General features: G+C 46.2%; 1 protein-coding gene across 1 annotated transcript in view; it reads right to left on the bottom strand.

Moving 5' to 3' along the window:
* The window catches only part of ADAMTS5 (ADAM metallopeptidase with thrombospondin type 1 motif 5), a 50,412-nt gene extending 35,971 nt beyond the window's left edge, over positions 1-14,441 (bottom strand). Inside the window, exons 1-2 of the mRNA XM_009933369.2 lie at positions 12,501-14,441; positions 1,111-1,243 (exon numbers count right to left, since the gene is read on the bottom strand). Coding sequence (XP_009931671.2) covers positions 1,111-1,243; positions 12,501-13,424 — 1,057 coding nt within the window. The 5' untranslated portion in view covers positions 13,425-14,441. The remainder of the gene's footprint in view (positions 1-1,110; positions 1,244-12,500) is intronic.
* Between the last annotated feature and the right edge of the window lie 5,216 nt (positions 14,442-19,657).

Genomic DNA, 19,657 nt, shown 5'->3' with positions numbered 1-19,657 from the left:
CACTAATCGTTGAAGGGTCAATTCATTGACATGCCAGCTGCTTTTTCATACTTGGTGACCTCCGGTTGCTGAGCCAGGCATATATAAGGCACACAACTCTTGGGCTCTACCTGCTAGCTACTTGAAAATTGAACTACTGCAACGATACTCCCAAAGCAAACTTTACTTTGGTTTGGCATGAGGTACAAGGAAATTCAGAAACTGGCTCTCTCTGAAAGTTCTTCTTTCGTTGTTATTTCCTTCCAAGAATGTTAAAATAAAAAGAAGAATGTTCTCCACTTTTAAATTGCTGTTCACTCACCAAAGCGAACAGCCCTCAAACTGAATGTATTTCCAGTGAACACAGCTCTCAAAACACTAGTAAATTAAAAACAATGAAGACGGCAGCGTATATTCTGATACAATATACCATGACAGATGTAATAACCCAGAATATGAACTTTCTTCTGTCACCAGTTCTATCTTAAATGCTTCTGAAGGGTACATGTAAGGCTCCTACATTAAACTGCTGTCCACTGAGGTGGAAACTGAAACAAAATTTAACAGTTTTTTTGACCAAACCTGTATCACCTAAATACTATTTAGTTTATTTCAGGATTCACGTTAGTACCATGTTTTACCACAAAGGTGGAATTTCCATACACTTTGAAAAAGATCAGAATTCTGTTTTTTTCCACAAAAGCCTTCCTCTGCAGGTAGTGCATCGTCCAAAGAAAAGGTTTCATAGCAGTAGAGTATGCAAGTAGTTCAAAAAGATGAGCTATTCTCCACTGTGTATGCACTAAATGCATGCGAATTACAATAGATAGGCCAAACGCTTCCTCAGGAGGGACACATATTGACGTCTTGGGCAGTAGCAGCAGCCTTTGAATTTTCACTTCAACTACTGCTTAGAAACAACACTGTCAGAAAGGAAACACCTACTGTGCGCCTTCACTTGCCTTCTGATCCCTTATTAGTTAACCCTGAAGTGCATGTGTATACAGCCTTAATCCCCAAGTGAGTATCTGGACCAGGGGAAATCTGGAATTAATTGCAAAGTATTTTGGTTACTAATGCAGCTGTTACAAGTGTTTGATTTGGCAAGCGAACAGAAAAGGCACTGCATACCAATTTCGTGAGCCACTGTAAAAGCTGCATGGAGGCCGTCATCTTCAATCACCGCACAGCTGCGCTCAGGAGAGCATATGGTCCCAACGTCTGCCATGCCCAGAGTATCACATGAATGATGCCCACATAAATCCTGCCCAGGAAGGGAAAAAAAAAAAATCATTAAAATAAATTTTTACACCCATAGGTAACAATAGCTTCAAGTCACCAGCCCTCTGCAAACAGCAGAACCTGGATAAAAACATCTATGTAAGCTTCCATCCAAATATGTCAATGCAGTAAAATTAGTGGTGATATTTTCATTGACTTTTACAGGATTTGGATACGTTCTGTAATTAATTACTGTTATTTAAATTTGTACTTCTGCAATACATACCGAGGATCAAACTTGCATTGGGTTAGGTACTCAAAATACATGCCGTAGAAGCATTTCTGCATTGGCAATAAAACTGTAAGAAATACTCTTTTTATTTACAGAAGGTAAACGAAGACAGAGAGAGAAAACTTCAGATTCTTGGTCGGTCCTTGAACCAGAGATCACCTTTCATTTCAAAAGGCAAGTCTTATACTTGCACTTCAAGAAATGAGATTGTTATATATTAAACCTTATGTCAAATCTGTCAAGTAGTATAATGATTAACAATATATTACCCAATATACCAAGTATTTAAACAATGCTCAAGGGTTGCTCAAAGAGTCAGTGATGTGACAGAGCATAAGATCCCTTGATTCCTAGTCTTACTAGCACAACAACTCGATCACATGCTTCCTACCTGCAGATAATGGGGTGTCTCCAAAAACCATGCAGCTAGCATTAGATTCTTTCTGATAATGATAATGATGAAGGTAGCTTTGGTCAGACTTACAGTATTCTGATCATCAGTAACAACTTTTCAGAGCTTCTGTTGAAGCAGAGGGAAGAATACTAGCCTGAATGTACACAAATATGCTTTTTCGGTTGCGACTGAAAAACAGGCACCGTGCCATTTGGAACACTCGTAGACATTTCATTGTGGTTGAATGAAAATGTCATTTTCAAGACATGAGAGTATTATGAAATGTTATTATCAAAATGATCAAAGAGTACCTTTTTCCCTTCATTTTTAAGTCTCCTTCCTTCGAGATCTCCTTTTATAATGACTTTGTTTCATGAAGCCTTTCATAATTAACCCATCCGAATAACAGATATCCTGTATGAGGCTCCAGATCAACAATGTTCACTGATTATGAGTTTCAAATTTAGGCAACCTTGAAAATGTACAGGATTCAAATCCCAGTGAAGTCAAAGAAAAACACACTGAGTTCACAGGTACTGTTACAAAGCTTCTCTACAAAAAAAAAAGTGTAAATTTCTTTTTCCCCAAGATGAAATAAAGAAATTTTGAAGCTAAAATTACATACCGATATTACATATATGGAGCAAGAATTTCAGGATCAGTTCTTTTGACTCCCAGGTGTCTGGGAAGTCTTTCAGTAAGTGCACTCTTGGTGCTACTTTATGTAAAAATTTAAATGTCGCAGCACCAATGAACAAAACAGACTCACAAGAAGAGAAGGAATAAAGTTCAAAAGTATTTCAGTTCCCGGATTTTCACATGTATAATCCATGGTTTAAGAAAAACTTCCATTCTGTAGCAATGCAGATAATATGCAGGGAAATTTCTCTCTAACCCCACTGGCCCCCACCCCTGACATCCAGTTAGCTCCCCATCTTATCATTTTGAGCATCTGTGGACCAATGTTGGAAGCAGCTCTAAGAAAGATCACGTTACTAGAGCATCTATCGTCTGGGGCATATTCAACAAGGAAGATGCAACCCTTAAACTCCTATTACTTTTGCTTAGGTTCATATCCATTTAGCCCTTTACGTACCGCTTACGAACATGGCCCTTTCAGTCTAAGGGTACGTTTTACATAGAGGAAACTCTATGTAAATGTAACTGTAAGTGGTTTACCTACAGCAGCATGAGTAACAAAACTCAGAAAAAATGTATGTGCATAGTAACAATAAAAATACCTTTTCATGGTGATATAATCGTTCTAGGTAAATGAGTGTAAGCTGTACAGGAAGTAAGATACTTCTATTCTAGTGCAACGTGAACTGAATCCATGCAAGCAGTCAGACTGAAATTCTTACACACGTACCAGAAAGCACATGAATCAGACAGAAAGCAGCTGACTGGAAGAGGTCCAAATTACATACACCCAGGTTGGTAGTGTCAAGAATAGTATAAAATATATTAATTCAGGCCTTATCTCTGCATGCAGATTCTGTGTCATTTGGTCTTTTCTTGTATTTGGGTGCCATTATTACGTAGATACTTATATCAGCACTATTCCCAGTATGGGCACAATTATATCAGCCCACAGATGTCTTATGCCAGTGCATGATGTATTTCCACTTGCATACAAGACGAAGCTAAGCCAGTGATCTGGCTATGAAGCTACACCAGCAGATGCAACCAGACCTCACAATGATTATCCAGATTCGATGACACAAGTATAATTAAAAGAACACAATCTTTTTAAGCAGGCAATCTCATAAACCTGCTTAAGAGTTACTTCCTATGAGACATGTGGAGTTTGGAAAATTACGACAGGCACGTAAACCATAAGCAGCCCTTCTGACTCCTGGCTGGTTAGTAATCCTAACCTCAACATTTCCAAAGACATGCACAGGATTGCATTATGCTACCTTCATTAGATACCAGAAAAATAGCTGTGTACATATACAAGCACTAACGGACATAGCAATGTTTGGTTATTTTTCATATCTTACGTGTTACCAACATTTTACCACACTGCATGCCCGGGTTTTCCTCAGAACTCCAGTTACTTCATCACACCACTGTTGCTCTATTTCCATAACTTCCCAAAGTACGATGCATATCCACATATGTCAACATCCCACCAGCAACTTTCAAGGCAGTGCTCCACTGCAGAACAATTGTCTAGACAAAACAAAGCAAGCTTTACACTTTCTTTATGAAATACCTTAACTTCAGGTCAGATAAAATGAATTTCTGGGAGGGCTGCATGAGTTAATGGTCACTCCTAGGAAATCCCACAGCAGAAGATAAGCGATTCTGAAAATTGTTTATCTGTAAAATTACATAGTTCCTCCAACACCCCATGGACAGCTGGAAAACAGCTGTCCTCAGATGGCGTGCGACCAACTATCCCCTTCAAGGAGCAGAGATGAGAGCGAGCGCGCTGTGGTCAGCAAGCAACGGAGCAAGGCCCTGCTCCCTCCAGCCAGTTCCATCAGCAGCTCCGCGTGCGGCTCCGCGATCCCAGCTGGGCAGTGGCGTAGGAGGATTGTGAAGCACCTTGGGAACAGGGTCAAGAAGTATTTTCTGGCGCTAGCCCCCTCGTCGGAAGCCATTGTTGTGGAGAGATGTCTGTGGGTCGCCCACCTGCTGCCAGCGCAGGGCGTGTGGTGGCTACGCGCTGAACACAGCGCGCGTGCTGAGCCTTCTGGTTTTCGCCGCAGACTTCAGGCCTCAGCGACTGCATGAGGATGGTTTTTTTTAAGCTAACGCTGACATTGTCAGTAATCACTTAAGACTACTGAAGACTCAGCTCCATTATGTTCTCAACTCATAGTTTCATTTATTCTTCATTTCTCTTGCCTCTGCATAATTTGAACTTCAATGTATATTTATTCGTAGGATCACACAGTATATACCATATACATAATTGAAGCCAATCCAGTGGCTTGCTGAGACAAATATTCTGAAAAGTTTGCTATCGGGTCAGCTCACTGTTCCCTATCTATGTTGGTCCTTCCCAATGGCGTGATTTCAAGAGACGCTATTGAAAATTACACCTTTTTACACTTCCACTGATTTAAATCTCTCTTTTGACTTAAACCTCCTGCATCTGTACTGGCCATGGATTATTTGTTACCAGCATCAATACCCATATTTTTAGTTTTCCTGGGCAGTCTCAGAAAGCAGTCTCTGACTTTTATGAAGTAAAGTTTCTGGGAGTACATTAAAAGGTTTTATTTCCCTTAAAAAATTTTTTTTTGTTAAAAACAGGCCCTGACATAATGATGCAATCTAAAAAACCTGTGTGGGTCTCCTCACCTTTTCATACTCCATCTAAAACACTAAGAAAGTAGGGACTCACATAATACTTAAAATCAGTTTCCAGTGATTATTTTCCTATGGTGTGTGGCTTCTATTTAAAAAGTTAATCGCCTGCTCAGATCTATATATTCACCAAACTGTCTCCAAATAGCAGAAGAAGCTTCGAAGAGTAAGCGTTTCTTGATATTTTTAAAGAAGGAATGCAGAGTCTGGCCCTTGATCTGCACAGTAGTTTCAAAACAGAAGAATGATTAGGAAATGCACTTGCTACACAGGAGGCAATAGATGTTAGGACTTAAGCTTCGGCAAAGGAATGACTGGAGAAAACTGAGCTGTACATCATAAGACTACTAGTTAATTAGACAGCTCATTAAAGGCCAAGTTTTCTTGGCACTCGTAAGTACATCAAGAGCAGCTGGCTGTTTGCCACGTATACGTGGCATTGTTGTGAATGAAGACAACTGTCGTGGCTCCCTGCTGGAGCAGTTAATTTACTTTACCTGAAAATCTTTGATTTGTGCAGTAGGCTTAAAAACAAGAATAAACTGTTTAGTGGAATCTGATATTAGGCCAGAGCCTGTGGACTGGATCCAAAAGAGGATTTAAGCACCAGTGTGGACAGTTTAGTGGAATGTAAGGGCAGAAGAACAAAATTGGCTCACACGTCCTCTGGTCTTTGAGTTCTCTACCCTTCACAGGGCTTGCAGTCTGTGACCTTATGGGCCACAAAGTGCCACGCTTTTACAGTCCTGAGCAGCTTAGCACCTGGCTTATACCAAAGCTTGACTGGGATTGAGACACTTAATGTTTCTCATCCTTTGTCCCCGAGGGAACCCAAGCCCATAGACGTTCCCATATCAGACGTACGAGAAAGCAACAGGATTAGGTTTATTATCAGGCACAGCTGCACATCACCTTCTTTTAAAGCACAGCTTGCTCTTCTGGTTTCTTCACAACGTCTCAGTAGTTAAAGCCTTTGCCCAACAAGGTGGTGATCCAGCTTCCCATTCCTCTGAGGGATGAGGATATGTAGAAGCATGTTTCTTGGGAGAGCACCTCCTAAGAAGGTCTATGGTCTACACCAGACTATGGTCTACAACGAAGGTCTGCCCACGCGCGTGCACGCAGGGGAGCTGGGGCTCCTGCTGTGGCAGCCAGTGTGCTGAAGGCTTCCCTAGCCCAGGCTGCAGTTGGTGCTTATGGCGCTTGGTGAAGGGACCTCATTTTTGGTCTCTGTTCCTCAGTCTGCCGTCGTATTTTACGCCGAACAGTCCTTTGGTAAATTACAGAAACAGTCTTCTCTCCATGCTTTGGGAACACAGGCTGCCTTGCTGTCAGCGGCGCGTTCCCGTCAGTGGCTTCAGGTCACGATTTCACTCCTTCTCACCAAATGAATCTTGAATTACTTGCTAAACAGTGACATAGCTTTGGTCAGAGGGGTGGAAAGTTTCCTTAACACCTGGAACAGCTTACAACCCACCGGTTAAAGACCTCTCCTGGGAGGTGGGCGATACAGACCTACAATCCCTCAAGCAGAGGAAGGAATTAAATACGACTTTCTGGCTTCCCGCAGCAGCGTTCCCACCGCAGGCCTGTGCAGGGAGGCTGGGGCCGGGTAGCATTCAGGACCCACACGTCACCCACCCTCCCGTGTCCGGCTCTGCAATGAGAGTGGAAGTTTATTAATGTCACGGCAACACGGAACGGCACAGGCAGAGGAAAGTACTGCTCACCCAAGCAGAGAGTGTTACGGGTATCGCCCACGGAGCACATGATCTCTGGAAGGCAAAAGGAGCACGAGACCACAGATGACAGACCGCGAAAGGTATACTGGAAATTAGGGCTACCTTGGCAAACAAAGTAATCAGGGAATGGTCTGTTTTATCCTTCAACTGACACTATGACACTTAAACAGAGAGGCTTTACAAGCCAAAAGGGTGGAATGCTACTGCCCTGGGGGAAGCCTGCTGTGAAAAGTCCTCTTCCTGAGACGCTGGTGGGTCTCACTGAGGGGGATGTCCAGGTTAGGGCAGCAGGGAGAGGCCCTGGCCATCGCCGTGAAGAGAGGAAGGACTCCCACCAGACTCACCGGGATACTGCTTTGTCCTCCCACGGCCGTATTTTGGAAGGGAAGACCAAAGCCCAGTTACCGTTTGAGGAGACCAGGAGTGGTGATACCTGCTATACTGACCAAAGCCAAAGCCACGTATTTCTCTCCAGTAGTTTAACTTCAAAATTGAGGTTGTCTTCCTTTCAGGTTAATATAATAAATGTAGGCCTGAGTTTTGGGCATTTGAATCTCAAATGCGCAGAGCTGTCTTTCTGAAACCTAAGTAAGGCGAAACTCAAGAAAACCCTATGTATGGCTGATGTCCTGTTGGGCAAAGTTTAGTGCATGCATGCTACACTTGCTGACTTCACAAATTATCTCCTCACCAGACTAGGTATTTAGGCATGTCCTTACTCTGCCCTTGCGTGGTACAAGGACCCGAGGCACACGTCATCCAAGGACGCTCTGCAACAAACTATTAGAAATAGAGCCTAAACTGGATTAAGATTTCACACTCTGAATGTACAGATTAACAAAACTGCATTTTTTTTCCTAAAGCATACAAAGACAACGCAGCAGCATTATTCAAAGCACAGAATATTTAAAAATATTGACCAAACACACATAAAGCATCTGGACTCTGCATGGGAAGGCCAAACAAAGTTTCAGTTACAAAACTGGCGACTGGTGAACAAGGAACAATGAGTGATTTACCTTGCCTAACCCATAGTTCCTCTGTAGGGAAACTCCACACCATCTCTGTAGATTACTGTGAATCAAGCTACTCCTCCTGCACAAATTATGTCCCACTTTATTTTCCTCAGGGACATTATCTAAATGTATTAGATTTGCAACAAAATTGTTGAAAATGCTATGAAACTAGTAGACACATCACATTATAATTTCTTCAGAGTAACAACAATAAACATTCGTGAAATATTCTTATTAACCATTGGTACAGTGACCTGTTTTACTAATATGGAGTAATATTGTGGGAAGATGATGATACAGAATAGGAAAAAAGAAGAAAGAACTAGAGCCAAAGAAAGCATGTGCTCCAGGCAATGAAATTATCATCTATGGAGCTGAGATAATCCAAAGGCTGCTGGTAAATTTCAACAGCACTGTCAGATTCACTGCTAAACTAAATCACACACAGAAGACCCACATGATTACTGTGTAGAAAAAGGCAGGACAGCGGCCTTTGGCTCTAGCATGAACTTTTTGTTAGAGCCAGACATGATGGTGCTATCACAGAGGATGCTAATAAGCGCTTAGGAAAGGACATTTTCTTTCTCGTTGCCTGTATCTACTGTGAGAAATATCTACTTTAACTTTCAAATGCTTTAGAACTGGGGGGGAAGGAAAGGAAGAGAACTGGATTTTGTCCAAATGCATTCAATAGTTCACTTGAAATTTAACTAAGGGTCACTAATGAAATAGATTGGATGAACAGTAGAGGGTAATTGCAGAGCAGGCTAGACCTTGGAAAAGAACAGCCTGACGTCAAGTGCAGTTTGCAAGTCACATCTAATATGTTTTTCTACTGTGATAAATAATCTGGCAAGCATTTTGTTGCACCCATAAAAACCTGAAGACTGCAGATAACCTGTTGCCAGCTTCTGAGAACTGTTCACAGTAAAAAAGCCTGAAGTGGACTAAATTCTAAATCTGCTGTTGACTTCACTGAGAACAAAGACAGCTAACCTCTAGGGATGAGGGCTTCGCAAGCTCTTCCTCCTTCCCACCACACAGCCGCTCCTGGACCACCGCATGGGGCGGAGGACTCACCTGGTCACCAGATGATTGAACCCTTGCATCACCACGTCCCACGGAGGATGCTCTGAGGGTGCATGTGGCCCAAAAATTTACAGCTGCTGTCAAGGGCTCAACCACAAAGTAGTCAAACAGCAGGGGACCCATGTATTCTCTCAGGCTGTTAAGGCCAAACCGCCTTAAAGAGAGCTCTCACAGGATCTCTCAGAGAACGATCATCTTACGGTACTGACAAGTCAGACCTCTGTCAGGCTCGATATGGGCCACTGTGGGTCAAAGCGACAGACTGAGACCACTGGGAAAATGTAGTTCTCCTGATCAGATCCTGGGAATTTAAAATAATCTCCGTGGAACCCAACTGAGCTTCTGCAATATCTAGTGATAGATAATTTCTGTGCCCATTGAAGAGTTTTACAATCTCCTACACAGGTAATAATAACGACTAGACACGTTACTGCAGTTTTCTTTGCAGTTACAAAGTCGGATACACTGCAGATAGTGGAGAGTTACATGGTCCTTGCCACCAGTGATGATAAATATAGAGCATTAAAATAGCACCAGTTGTCTGTGAACTGAACTTATATTCATATTCATTTACTATCTACTGTGCTCTGCAGCATGATTGTTTTAAAGCCCTCATCAAATTAAATAAAGATTATGATCAAAAGTGAGAGGATGTTTTAATCCGGAATCAGTAAATCTCCTTCTAAAAATCTTTTTGCATGGCAAGTACTTCCTAGTATGAATGATGATGATAACCAGTAGTACTAATTTTATAATCAGGGAGAGCTGCCAGCACACTCTTAGTCTATCAACGGTTATTAATTTATCTTTAAACGAGTAATGACAACAGAAGAAGAGGAAGCGATGGTGCTGCATTCTGACCGGATTCTTCCTTTATAAGGAACTCAAGTAAAACTACTATCTTTTCAGAGAGCCTCTTTCGGTGTCAAAAATAACATCCAAGTAAATGTCACTCCTGAACGAATATAATTGTTATATCAGAGACTTGTATGACAACAGGAATGCATAACTCAGATTCTAACTACACGTAAACAGTTACATACAGCTGAGGACATGCGTTTGGCTGACAAATGATCTGCAAATATTATTCTGTTGACACAGAGACACAAAGTTCAAGGTGGCCTCAGTTAGTAAACAAAGACGGAAAGTGTACCTCACACATTTACCCCATGCCTAAAAAACAAGCCATTCAGAAGAAGACATCTGGACGTTCAAAAATTAGCATGACGGTATTCAGAGCCCATCAAAACATGCAGCCACGGCTTGGCGTCTAGTAGCTAAGCAACGTACTTCATACATTCAAAACATAGTTGTAAAAGTTGGATCCTCCTGCCAATTGCTGCCACTCTCATTGAAAAGCTAAACTGGAAAAAATCTCTCTTTAGTTCAAAGTGGGGCTGTTTTCTCTGGGAAACATCTCTACTGCTTTTTTCTCCTTTAACCCTTTCCGTGTTTACATTCCAAGAGGAGCAAACAGATTCATGTTGACATTTCAAGTGTAAGCACATAAAAACCGTGTGGACTCGCACATACTCCCTGCAAAGAACATCAGGAACACATGTAGCAGGGAACTACAGTCTTGTTCTAATTGAGGCAAACACTGAAATGTAATGCCAAACAATGTGCATGTGCACATGGCAAATCATTAGAGCGGATTAAGTTGTACTGAACCGCACCGAGGAGCTAATCCCATGGTTAAACGTGTTAAAATGTAAAGCAAGAAAACATTACCCTGTGCTTTTTTCTTGCAAAGCGTTTACATCCCTAAGTAACACTGCAAGCAGTATTTGCATCTTAAGAGTGCAAGGAGACCATAGGAACCGTGACATTTTGTTTAGTTTAGGTACTACTTACTTCTGAAAGAAGTAACTCTATGCGTGGAAGATGCATTGCTCAGGAGCCTTTGAAAGTGGATTACTGATTAGCAGCACACTCTTACTTTGGCAGGAGGGCATCCATGCAAAGAAGTACAGATAAGCACCTATAGAGCAAGAGCACTTTAAATTCACCTCCTATCTCAATCCGAATTAACTCAATAATTGATGTTAAGATTCACAGTCTGCCACCCTAAGTGTTTCTGAACTGTAATAAATCCCAGGGAAATGAATGGGAATACCGGCAGAGAAAACCACCCTTTAGCAAACAGTGATGGGTTCTGGCCCAGGCTTGATCAATAAGCCAGTAGAAAGGATATTTGCAGCAAAAAGCAAGAGCGTTCTGACCCAGTCTAGGTAGCCTGCTTTCATCCAGATTATAATGATAAAAAAATGAAAGCTTGCAAATCAGACCGCTGGGCTTTAAACTGCTAAAAAAGGCTCCTGCTGTACAAGTGATGCCTGAGTGACACAGAACCTAATGTTTCAACTATTTACAGCTATAAAAGCAAGCCAGGCACTTCCCCCCCCCCCCCCTTCTGGAGCAACTCTTTCCACAAACCATCCAAAGCATCCTTCTTGGCAGGCTCCTATGATGTAGAAAAGCAGGAGAACTCAAACGAACGGAAAGACATGCAGTTATTTTTTTCGTACTTGGGGAAGGGAAAAAAAGAAAACACCAAACCCAAACCGCTGAAGGGATCTTCTTACAGAAGAACTTCATTGCATAAACCCGGCCACATGTCTACCAGAGCAATGTCCCGTAACGACCTCTGGCAACCCAATTAACTAACAACCGGGCCAGGAGCAAGGCACAGCTCCACACGGGTAAGACCGGCTGGATCCGACCCGCGGCTGATCGGGACACCTATTTTTCACCTGAGGAACGAGAAAGAGACTGTGTCCCCTTACCACCAGCCCCAAATCACTCAACTTCTGCAGCTCTGTTTACCTGCGGTTTGCATTTACGTCCTGCCCTCGAACCACAAGCGCTGCCGGCTTCCAGTGCGGCGGAGCTATTCCTGCTGGAAATAGCACCTCAGCGCACTCAACAAGGAAGCCGCGTGTACTTTTAAGGTGTTCTCCACCATTTTTACTAGCAGGTTTGCTCGGGGTCTAACTCGGGCTGGGCAGCGCTATCAGCCCTTTGCCTGGACTGGACCCCACCTCCGCGGAGAGAGAGGGGCTGTGTGGGAAACATCTCACTGGGGAAGACGGAAGGCCGCCATCTCCCGAGCGGAGATAAGCCAAGGTGGCCCCGGCCAAGTCCCTTAACCAGGCAAACGACCACCTCTCCACCCTGGCAGGAGTCCCGGCCCCGCACTGGCCTGTCCACCTGTGGCGGGGACAACCCGGCAGGGGAGTATGCGTGCACCAACGTGTACACAATTTGTGGGGTCTTCAACCCCCTTGTCCACCTCCGGCGGCTGCGTGCGTGGGTGCCGGTGTCCGCGGCGTGGTGGAGGGGCTGAAGGCATGAGCGGGAAGGGGCAACCACCAGGCCAGGCAGGGGGGCTGGAGGGCTTCCAGGGCGGCCCCGGCACGGCACGGCACCGGAGAGGCGATGCCTACCTCGCGGGTGAAGAGGATGGCAGCGTCGTAGTGCTCGTCGTGGTCGTCGTCGAGGCGGTTGTGCTGGTGCTGCCACTTGCAGAAGTTCTTGAGGGTGGTGGCGGCGTTCCTGTTGACCTCCAGCCCCTTCTCCTTCTCCCCCAGGGCCACCACCTTCACCACGGCCAGCCGGACGTGGTTCTCCAAGCTGGCGTGGGCGTAGAGCCGAGAGGCGATGGAGGCCAAGGTCAGCAGGTAGTGCTGCAGCCCCTTCCCGTACTTGCGGGCCATGGAAGCGTCGGCCACCAGCAGCAGCTCCACCTGCCGGGCCCGGGAGACGGAGCGACGCCGCCGCCGCCGCCGGCCGCCCCCGTTGGCCGCCGCCGCCGGGCCGGGCGGGTCGCGGGTCCCGCAGCTGGCGCGGGCCGGCACTGTCTCGAAGCTGAAGCGGTCCCTGCGGAAGAGGTGCGGGGCGCGGGCCGGGCCCTCGCCGTAGATCCGCGGGCCGGCCGCCTCCCCGCCGCGCCGCGCCGGCCTGACGGTGTAGCGGGAGCGGCCGACGGCGAAGAAGCCGTCGAGGCCGCCGCAGAGGTTGAAGACGGCCAGCGAGCGCGGGCTGCCGTCCACCGTGCCGCGGTAGTAGCAGCGCGGCGGCCCGCCGGCCCGCGGCCCCGCCGCCTCGTCGCGCTCCAGGTCGAGGAGGAAGCGCCGGCCGCCGGCGTAGAGGACGTAGCCCGCCTTGCCGCCCCCCGCGTAGGTCGGGTCGAGCCGCCGCACGACGCCGCGGGGCGGCCCGGAGGGAGGGCCGGGCCGGGGCCGGGGCCGGGGCCGGGGCGGCGGGGCGGGGGGCGGTGGCGGCGCTCCGTCGTCGGCAGGTGCCGGCGGCTGGGCCGGGGCGAGGTGCAGCTGGGCGGCCAGCAGCAGGGCGACCAGCCTCGGCAGCATGCTGGCCGCGCCGTCAGGAGCGGCGATTAATAGTAGCGATAATAATAATAATATTAACGGGAAGAGTTGGGGAAGGGGGGTGGAAGGAGCCGGTCGGCGGAGTGTAGAGAAAGGAGGAAGGGAAAGAAGAAAAAAAAAAAAAAAGAAAAAAAGAAAAAGCTCTCCCTCCCAAGCTCGAGTCAAGTGTGAGCGGGAGAGACAAAATCGTCAACAAAAGCCGCTCGCGTGTGAACTTTGTGTTTCTCTGCGGGGAAGAGCCGGGAGCACATGGAAGGAGAGGGAGAGGCGAAAAGAATCCCAAGTCAGTGCTGCGGGTGGAGGGGGGGGGGGGGAGAGGAGGCTCGGACCCGGCGAGAAGTTTGAGCGCTTCCCGCTCCGCTTCCACTTCTCCGCTGCGGTCACCGGGCCGGCACCATCGCCGGCGGCAGCGGCGGGGGCAGGGGCAGGGCTGCTGCGGCTCGGCGCTCCCCCGGGCTCCGGTGGGCTCCCTTGCCTCCTTCGCCCCCTTTTGTTTTGAAGAGAAGGAGAAGAAGGGGAGAGAAGAAGTTCAGGCACCAAAAAAACCAAAAAAAACCACAACAAACCGCCTCGATCGTCGCCCGGTGAGATGGTTAAAAAGTAAAAAAAAAAAAAAAAAAGGGGAAAAAAAAAAAAAAGCCCAAGAAGCGGAGAACGTCCCGGATTTTTGCAAGAGCCCCCTCCCTGTCTCTTTTCTGTTGTTGTTGTTGTTGTTGTTGTTATCCCCAGTCCGTCGATGTGAACAAGAGGAGAAGGGAGAGAAATGTGAAGATGAGAGGAGGTGGAACAATGAATTTATAGCGGAATGCCATCCTGCAATGGCAATTTCAACAATTCGTCACTGCAGGCTGCCTCTTAAAGGGAGAGCTTCAAAACCACCACTCCCACACTTCCTTCTCATTTAATCAGACAGAGGGAGAAACTTGAGGGGAGGGGGAAAGGAGGGGGGGGAGGAGGAAAGGAGGGCGAGGGAGCGGGAGAGCGGGCGGCAGGGAAGGGGAAGAGAGGGAAGGAAGCCGGGGAGGGGAGAGGGACCGGCAGAAAAAGCGTTCGTCGCCTGAAGGCGGGGTTCCCCCGCAGTCGCCTGAAGCCGCAGGGTCGCCCCGGGGGTGGCCGGGGCCGCGCTTACCTCGCCTCCCGCCCGCCGCCCCCCGCTGCTGCCCGGCTCGGGACCGCGGCCGGGGGCCGCCCGGCTGCCGGAGGGGAGGGGGCGGGAGGGCAGCGCCCGGAGCTGCGGTGCCGGGGGCGGGCGGCGGCACCCAGCTTCCCCGCTCCGTCCGGGCGGCCGCGGCTGGCCCGCACCCGGCCTGTCATTAGGGGCCGGCGAGCTGTCATCTGGTCCTGGCGGGCTGCGATTGCCCCCGGGGGAGCGGGGAGGGCGGGGCAGAGCCAGCGCTTTGACCTCTCGAATGACTTCAGACCCTGAGATCATCCGCCCGCCGACAGACGCGCACCCCCTCAGCCCGTCCTTCCCCCGCTCCGCGCTCCGGCCGGGACACCCCGAGGGGAAGATGCCCCCCTCGCCTTCCCCACCTGCCCGTTCCGCCCCGGCGCTGCCCGGAGAGGAGGTGGTCAGCGGCTGGAAGGTGTGTGTGTCCGTCCACCCCCCCTTCCCCCCCAGCGCGGGGAGCAGCAGCACTCGGCAGCTCGTGTCCCCCCCACGATGGGTGCCCGGAGCGGGTGGTCCCCAGCTGCGGGGCCTCCCCGGCGCCGTCCCAGCCCGCCAGCAGCCCCCCAGCCCAGGCCGGGCGGTGGGCACACCGGCACCCACCTCCGCGCCTCCGCGCCCGGCTGCGGCTGCTGAGGGCGAAGAACGGGTTAACTCACACAGCGCGCGTTTCCAAAATTAATACCCCCATGCAAACGATCACGTTAACCTAACCCCGAGGTTACGCTTATGAAATATTCAGCGCACCGAAGCTGTGCAGGTGTTCTTTTTTTCTCTTTGCTCCATTTTTCCGGCTATGGTGATACCTGCGAACGAAAGTTCATTTCTCAACCTCCTGGTGTTTCTTTTCCTATGTTGCAGTGTTTTATCATCACCAAAAATTCTTGACCAGAATGAGCAAGTTCCAAAATGAAGAGTTATGCATGGGGAAGGCCACATGACAGTTTGGGGGCATTGGTCCAGCACTATTCAACATTTTAAAATTTAAACATTTTCTCAGTTACTTTAAACCTGTTGCAAAGTTAAGACAGTCAAAAAAATATTTAAGGGGGGGGGGGGAGAGAAGAAGGAGGCATGCTTTGATTAAAAAATGAACCTGTCATTTTTCTCCCACTTTTTCTTGGATGGCTTTTACTTTTCGTTTGAGCCTGGTGGATATCTGTTCAGCACCAACAATATTTTTATTGACTTCCCTGGGACCTGGTCAAGCCCTGGATTCACATACATGTTTGGGTCTAAACTCCCAGATACCTCTGGGAGAGGTGCTAGAGATGAGATCTGGGGTAAGGAATGTAGTTTGGATAACAACCTCAGAAACTCTCATTAAAAAAGTGTTAGTTTGTCAATGAAAAGGCGTGTGGGACACAAGAGGCCAGTGTAATGTTGTCCCATGCTACAGTGTAATTCCAACTGTCCAACCACATAGCCTAGGAAAAACAGGAATGCTTAGAAGGGTCAGTGGTAATTAAATGGCGCGTCTCACTGCTCGTCTCTCGTGTTGTCTTTGATTTCCCAAATGACAGGAAAAGTTGGCTAAGCTTCCACCCTGTTTCACCAAGCAAGGATCTAGGCTTGCCAGGAAGGTACAAATTAGCCCATGCAGATTACCCCATAGATTATGAAGTCTTTCCTATTTACATTTCAAAACTGTAATAGCTCAGCAGTGCAAGAATGGAAAGATAGGTCAGTCATGCCTCGTACAACAACAGGAACCCTCTTCTACTCTGAGCAGCTTGAAGTGTAAGGATAAATCACTTGCACAAATCGTCTTCTTTTTCCTCCCCGTTCTGCCCTCTTAGCCTCTTTTTACAGTTACAGCACTGCCTTTAAAGAAGAAAGCCTGTTGGCATGTCCCAAGTCGCGGATGACACTAAATCCTTGTCAAACACTTCTGACCTGGAAGTCTCAAAGCTGACCTTTCCCAACTGAGAGATAGAGAGCCACAAATCCTCAATTAGCTTTAAGGCACAACGCAACTTTTGTACACTTTGGGCCGAATTCAGTGCTCTTGAGTCTCTGGTTGCTGCAAGCTGCTTTTGTTAAGGTTGTGTTTCACGCCCTGGGTTTGTCCATGAAATCCTTTGGGATCCCTCAGGTAACAGCCTTAGTAGCTGCAAATTCATAATTATGTAGTATTTTAGCCACATAAGAAATGTTGCTCTAAGCATTGTAAACACTCATGTGAAGGAATAGCTTGAGAGACACAGAGATACCGACGAAGTCACTGATCATTTTATCCACGTGTCCTTCAAACTGTCTGTAGAAGGGTCCTGTTTTACATCACCTCTTCTTCAGTTCTCAGTCACGTTGCTAGGGGTAGAAAACCATGAATCCAAGATGTCAACAAATTCGTCCTGTATCTGCCTACAGCCCCCTGATAGTAAGTGGTCCAGGCCTAGCTGCGATTTCCTCCCCAACAAAGTCTGACTTTCACCATTAGCTTAGATCTTCTTCCTTGGGAATTAAAAAACAATTCTATTTAGCTTTTATTGTTGTGGTGCTAAGAGTGTCTGACATTTCTATGTAATTGCACAGGGGAGAAAGGAATTACTATGAGGGATATTTTTTTTTCTATAAAATTATAGGATGATCCAATCAAAGCCAAGAAAACTGCCTGTTTAGCATGTTCTAAAGTAATACCAACCACACAACATCTAATAAGCATGTGATCAACACAGGCCTATGGCTGGAAACTGGACCCAGGTTTGGGTAAGTTCCTATCCAAGAAGCTATGTGTAGAAACACGCTTCTGAACACGGGACAGCTTCGTCTCTCTTGTGGCTCGAAAGCCTCTGTTAACTTTATGGGACACTTTCAACATGCGTATTGGCAAGATCAATCTTGCCTGCAAGAGCAGGCTGTTCAAATCTTTATCCCCCAGAAATCTATCAGTGATATTTTGCTGCCTCTCAAATCCATCCACATTGATCCTGTCAGCAGTTTTAACAATCCAGCCATCATGATTATAATGTTCAGGTCTATTAGTTTTAAAGCTTTCTTATGGTGATGCATTAAAACCACTGAAGACATCTATTTCTAAAGTGCTCATTATTAAATAAAATACTCATTATAAGTTATTTGCAAAGAACGCTTCAAGATGAATATTTTTGGTTAGTGTTCTGGAAAGGACTAGATATAATGGCATTTGGAATAAGTTTTACAGCCTTTGACCCCCACCCTAGGACAGCGGCATAGTCAACATTGTCCCTTATTTGGACTATGTGTCTTTACGTGGCTTGAATGCTATGAATACCCATTCAGATGGAGAACTCCTGGCAGTCATTTTGACTGACTCTAACTTGCTTGTTGGTATTGAAATAGGTTTGTGGTTGATAAATAAGGCAACACCACCATTATTGGTGTACCCTTCCTGCCAGTCTTATGGGACGTATCAGGAACTGAGTGCTTCTGGAGGCTGAGGTAACTTCTTCATCCTTCTCATATTGCATGTGGCAAAGGCAGTAGTGGGAAGCTTGCTGTGGGCTTCATGTCCTCTCATTTCCACGGCTGGCATTTCCTCCCTACGCAGCTGGAATTTCTAAGGAGTCAAACCCAAAGTTTTTGTAGGCCCTAAATTATTTATTTAAAGGTCAAGTAACATCTACCTCAGAAAACCCAAACAATTAAAAAGTATTTGCACAATGAAAGCACAGGCTGGTGTTCCTCAGTGCATGAGTTCCTGGATGGCATTAGTCAGGTTGTGCCTTTGTGCCCCTTACAAGCCACCACTGTGCATGGCCACCACCCGTAGCTGCTGTAATTGGTGAATTTTAGAATAAAAGTATCTTCGGTTACAATAAAATCATGAACTTAAAGTGGTCATATTTGGTAAGAAAAGAAAGTCTTTTTGGTGTGAAACACTATAGCTTTAAGGCAAAATGTTTTACTTCCTTCTTTATGGTCAATGACATCTTCTTCAACTACAGCCATGTGGGAGCGAAGGAGACGCCTTTGGCTTGGGGTTTATGTTTTTATAAGTGGCATGTGTAAGTAATGTATCAAGTATATAACAGTTCCAGCAGGCTGAAAATCTTACATTTGACATCAGCTTCATTTTTGTATATGAGCTAAAGAGGTGGCCGTAAGGAGTATAGTGTTAAAGCTGGGTTGGGCACCATTTAAATAGCTGTATTGTTTTAGTGTAACAACACAAGGATATTGTGAATTTGTGGGTACCGTATCACATTAAAATAGGAAACTGTCTGAGGCCTGGCTAGAAATCAAATTGTTAGATTATCCACTTACAGAGGAGGAAAACAGATTTTTGCAAGATTAATCATATGTAAAATATATATCACATAATAAACCTCTTGCCTGCATAGCAGGATCCAGAGGAAGGGTGAGTTTACTGATCAAGAGAAGCTATGACATTGTCCAGTCAGGAGGAAAAGGAGACGCAGATGATAAATTGTATTTCCTAGGTATTGACCTAGAGAGTAGACCGGAATGGGGTCCTCACCTTCCTACAACTGTTGCAAGAAATGAACTCACATAAACCATAACATAAGTGAATAATTGTGACCATTGAACCTACTACGAATTTTGTTTAAAAACACATGTTGGGTGGAGGCAGTGCTCTGCAGGAAGTATCAGATGTTAGTATAGTATCAGATGCTGATGCTTTTTTTTCTGAACAGCAGCAAGATAATCAGAGGAAGGGTAAGATGTTCAACTTGCCTTATAAAAAAAATGACACTTGTTATAAAAATACATTTTAAGAGTGCAAGATATGCACATGATGTATTCTACAGCTGTTCTTTCAGAAGACTAGAGGGCCTGAAAAACTCTGGAGTCTAGTTTGTATGAGGAGCAGCAGACATTTAATTAATCTCAGTCCTAGAATTTTACAGCCAATATGTGGTCTCTGAACATCTCTGCTCTAGTTAGCTGAACATCTGCAGTAGAAAAACAGAACTTGAATCAATCCAAGTATTATTGTACCCCTCCAAACCTTACTGCTTTTTATCATTATTTCTTTAAATATTTTTCCAAAGATTTGTATGTTCAGCTTCTCCCTGTCCTCCCAGCTCCATTCGTGAATCTACCC

This window comes from Opisthocomus hoazin, chromosome 1, assembly GCF_030867145.1.
Source record: "Opisthocomus hoazin isolate bOpiHoa1 chromosome 1, bOpiHoa1.hap1, whole genome shotgun sequence".
NCBI lineage: Eukaryota > Metazoa > Chordata > Aves > Opisthocomiformes > Opisthocomidae > Opisthocomus > Opisthocomus hoazin.
Note: the sequence above shows the minus strand (reverse complement) of the source record. Positions and strands in the feature narration are given on the sequence as shown.